The sequence below is a fragment of the Atta colombica genome, unplaced genomic scaffold (assembly GCF_001594045.1).
Source record: "Atta colombica isolate Treedump-2 unplaced genomic scaffold, Acol1.0 scaffold55, whole genome shotgun sequence".
Lineage (NCBI taxonomy): Eukaryota > Metazoa > Arthropoda > Insecta > Hymenoptera > Formicidae > Atta > Atta colombica.
Genome location: NW_017259545.1, coordinates 288,548 through 292,581, shown reverse-complemented (window position 1 = coordinate 292,581; position 4,034 = coordinate 288,548). Strand labels below are relative to the sequence as shown.

The following is a 4,034-nucleotide window of genomic DNA, read 5'->3' as shown; positions in this document are numbered from 1 at the left end:
ATATATATCGGGTAACTACTAAATTGAAAAATCGTTATGATCGCTGCAGGCAACTTGGACCGCGTCATGTAAGTCGCTCTCGCAAAAGAGCGTGGCCAAGATAAAAATATATCGCACAAACAGTATCTACAATATGGCGAACCAAGCATGCGCGTGATATATAATAAATTTTCTCTGTATCTCTCTTTTAAACCACATTCAAGAATTTGGCTCAATCATAATTTTCTGAACTCGGCAAATTTCCATTTATTCATAAAGTGAGTTATAACCAAAATAATTATGTTTAATAGATAGCTCTCATTATATTATGAATCAATTGCTATCTTCGAAATATTTTGTATTGTAAACACTTTTCGATGATAATTGTTGAAAATAAAGTACCGTAGGCATGTATGATGTAAACACGCAGAGTGATTATTCAGCTCAAAGCATGACAAAACAGTTAACTGGCAGTGAAAATATGCAAATATATAGCAACTAAGAAGAGTTACGCATGTATATTCAGCCGTTGCATCAAACACATTAAAAAAAAAAAAAAAATATTTCCAAAAGAAAAGAAACTCGGATATTTAGTAATCTTCGTTTTGCAACAATTGTACTTATTGTTTCTTTACGCTCTTTTCGCGATTGATATAAATAAAGTTTGTATTAAAATTTCGAAGCAAGAATGAGAAGAGGTAGAAAATGCAGAAAAAAGAAACAGCTTGAGAGTATTTACCTTCACAGGCGTCGTTGAGCGTCGTTGAATTGAATTCCCGCGTTTTTAGCTCACTCTTGCCACAAAAACTCAATAAACCAGAAATGATCCGAACGTAGACAATTATCGAATCTAACGAGAGCGGAATAGCCGACAAAGAGAATGAAATTGTCTCACGGTGGTCAAAGTACGTTGAGCGATTAGTCGAGGAGTATCAAGGAGGAGGTTCCACTGATTGACGGACTCACGCGGTGTCTGACGCTTAATAGGCCGACAGTATGTGTCACGCTATCGAGATATATCTATAGTCCATACATATGAGTCTGATTCCGAAGTCTGACGTCGCTCAACGTACGGCATATGATTTGATACGACTCACTGAATCACCGCTCAAAGGCCTCAAAACCGCGTATGAGTGACTGCTCGTTGTGTGTCAGCTGTGCAGTGTGCTTGCCAAGTGCGAGTGCGACCATTGCCACTGCGACCGCGATCGATTGGAATGCCTTCGCATCACGCCACTATTTTCAACGTCAGTGCATGACGAAGCGTATTTCTCTCTCTCACAATATATTACAATATTACAATACGCCCTCGGCCCGCCCCGGAAAGCGGTAGCTTCGCGAACATTGGCGTATAATCGTACACACACAACGTGTTACGTGCCTCATATAATGTGTATTTGCCACTATTTACCACTATTTGCCACTATTTGTTGCTTATCCGTTCGTCCTCATGATCCTCATAGCCAATCATCGCTGTGAGTTGTAATTTGTAATCAATAAATGTATAAATGACACACTTCGTTTGCCAACCGATCCTTCCGTTTTATTTACATCCATTCGCGCCACTCGAAATATTCAAAATGTTTGAGATACTCGAATAAAAAATTATTTTTGACAAACTAGATTTCGGATGATCAATATGCAATATAATTTCTGCTTTATTAGCGATACCAGAGAGAAATCTGAGAAGACATCTCAGTCTTACCATCAGGTTCCTCTCTGGCGATTACTTTAAGTCGGTATAGAAGAAAATGCACTTATTGGGCATCGACATTGCCGCGTATTTTTTTATCGACGTTCAACTTGAATTACTTTGAATCGAATTTCAATTATATTATATATAAAAGATGTCAAAAAATCATGCTATATTTTTAATAGAAGCAGAAAAATGCAAAATTATTTTTAAAACTCGTTATCAAGTTAAAAAAGTAACTATAGTTATCATTATTATATTTATTACTGATCCACAAAAGTAATACACTATTGTTCCCTAAAAAAATAACAATTGCCTAATTTATTTCAATGCAAAAACAAGATTCGATAGAAAAAGTAAATAGATACTATAGATACTATAATTTACTTTTTATAATATTTTTAATCAAAATTGTACCCAGCAAATGAGAATGGATTAAAATAGATTAAAATTTTTTTCTATCCGAATGCGTATTTTAAATAGCGAATACTTTTTTTTTGGATTTAATTGGATTATTCAATTGGATTCAATTAGATTCAATTGGATGCAATTGGCTTGAAAAACTGCATTTTCTATTCAAAATTTTGAATTGAACAGTATTCACAATTATGTTTATGTGCGCAGAAAAAACTAATATTATTTTTAGATTGAAAGGCATAGAGATATGCTCCATGCAATTAATAAATAATCTATTAAAAAATCTATAAATGAATAAAAATGTATTCAGAATTGAAGAGTATTCATTTTAACATTCGTGAATCAATATTTCTGACAATCTGAATCCATTTCAATTCATTTCAATCCATTTGCTGGATAATAAAAGCAGCACTCGTACAATTTTTACATCTTTTTTTTAATATTCCATCCGTCGCCGACAAGATTTTTAAAAAGAGCAACTTTTTTTATTTTTAAATAAAATACCAATTACAGACTAAAAATTTTGATTTCGAGGCAAGTTGCAATTAAGATTTAAAATAGAAAAGCGTAATGTTCTAAAATTCTATCTTAAATATAATATCAACAAACTATGAATACTATCAGGTGTACAAGTATGAAATGACGATTTGAGAAATAGATGGCGCATCAATGCAGTGTGAAGTACAAAGATTTAACATTATATGCCATTTTATTGTACCATCAACAAGTGTCAAACGCGCAAAGTGATTTGATTGAAAAGTGTTTGCATAGTATTGTGTTGCTGTGTTTAATATGACGAAATTTGTACCAAAGGAGCATTCGCGGACAGCATTAATTTTTTGTTTTCATTTGAAGAAAATTGCTGCGGAATCATACCGATTACTTGGAGAAGCTTATGGTGAACATGCTCCATCGCAAAAAAACGTGTGAACGATGGTTTCAGCGTTTTCAAATTGGAGATTTCGATATTGCAGACAAGAAACACGGAAAATCGCCCAAAAAGTACGAAGACGTTGAAATTGCAAGCATTGCTGGATGAAGATGATTCACAAACACAAAAACAACTCGCAGAGCAATTGAGCGTTAGTCAACAAGCTGTTTCCAATCGCCTACGAGAGATGGGAAAGATTCAGAAAGTCGGCAGATGGGTGCCACAAAACATGGGTGAATTGAACGAGAGACAGAGATGGAGAGGCGCAAAAACACATGTGAAATTTTGTTTGAACGATACAGAAGAGAGTCGTTCTTGCATCGTATCGTTACTGGGGATGAAAAGTGGATTTTTTTTTAGAATCCCAAGCGCAAAAAATCATGGGATAGACCCAGGCGCACCATCCACATCGACCGCAAGACCGAATCGCTTTGGCAGGAAGACGATGCTCTGTGTTTGGTGGGACCAGAAGGGTGTGGTCTATTATGAGCTATTGAAGCCTGGCGAAACGCTTTAATACCAAACGCTATCAACAACAATTGATCGATTTGAACCGTTCGCTGTTTAAAAAACGACCAGAATAGAGGCCAAAAGAGGCAACACAAGGTCATTTTTCTCCATGACAATGCTCCATCACATATGGCAAAATCAGTTCGGGACACGTTGGAAGCACTCAGCTGAAAAGTTCTACCCCATGCGGCTTACTCACCAGACTTGGCTCCTTCCGATTACCACTTGTTTGCATCGATGGGTCACGCACTTGCTGAGCAGCGCTTTGGTTCTTACGAAGATGTGAAAAAATGGCTCGATGAATGGTTCGCGGCAAAAGGGGAAGATTTTTACTGTATGGCGTGGTATCCACAAATTGCCCGAAAGATGGGAAAAATGTGTAACTAGCAATGGAGCATACTTTGAATAAATCTCTTTTTATCATTCTTCCGAATTTAACGTGTTTTTTTGGGGAAAAAAAAATTGTCATTTCATACTTGTACACTTGGTATAGTCAAGACTCAA

The 4,034-nt window shown here is 36.0% G+C and overlaps 1 protein-coding gene across 1 annotated transcript in view; it reads right to left on the bottom strand.

Moving 5' to 3' along the window:
• LOC108692019 (angiotensin-converting enzyme 2-like) overlaps positions 1 to 4,034 on the bottom strand; it is a 14,420-nt gene that overhangs the window by 6,785 nt on the left and 3,601 nt on the right. Inside the window, 4 exon segments of the mRNA XM_018200103.1 lie at positions 719 to 763; positions 765 to 795; positions 797 to 864; positions 866 to 958. Of these exon segments, the coding sequence (XP_018055592.1) occupies positions 719 to 763; positions 765 to 795; positions 797 to 864; positions 866 to 958 (237 nt within the window).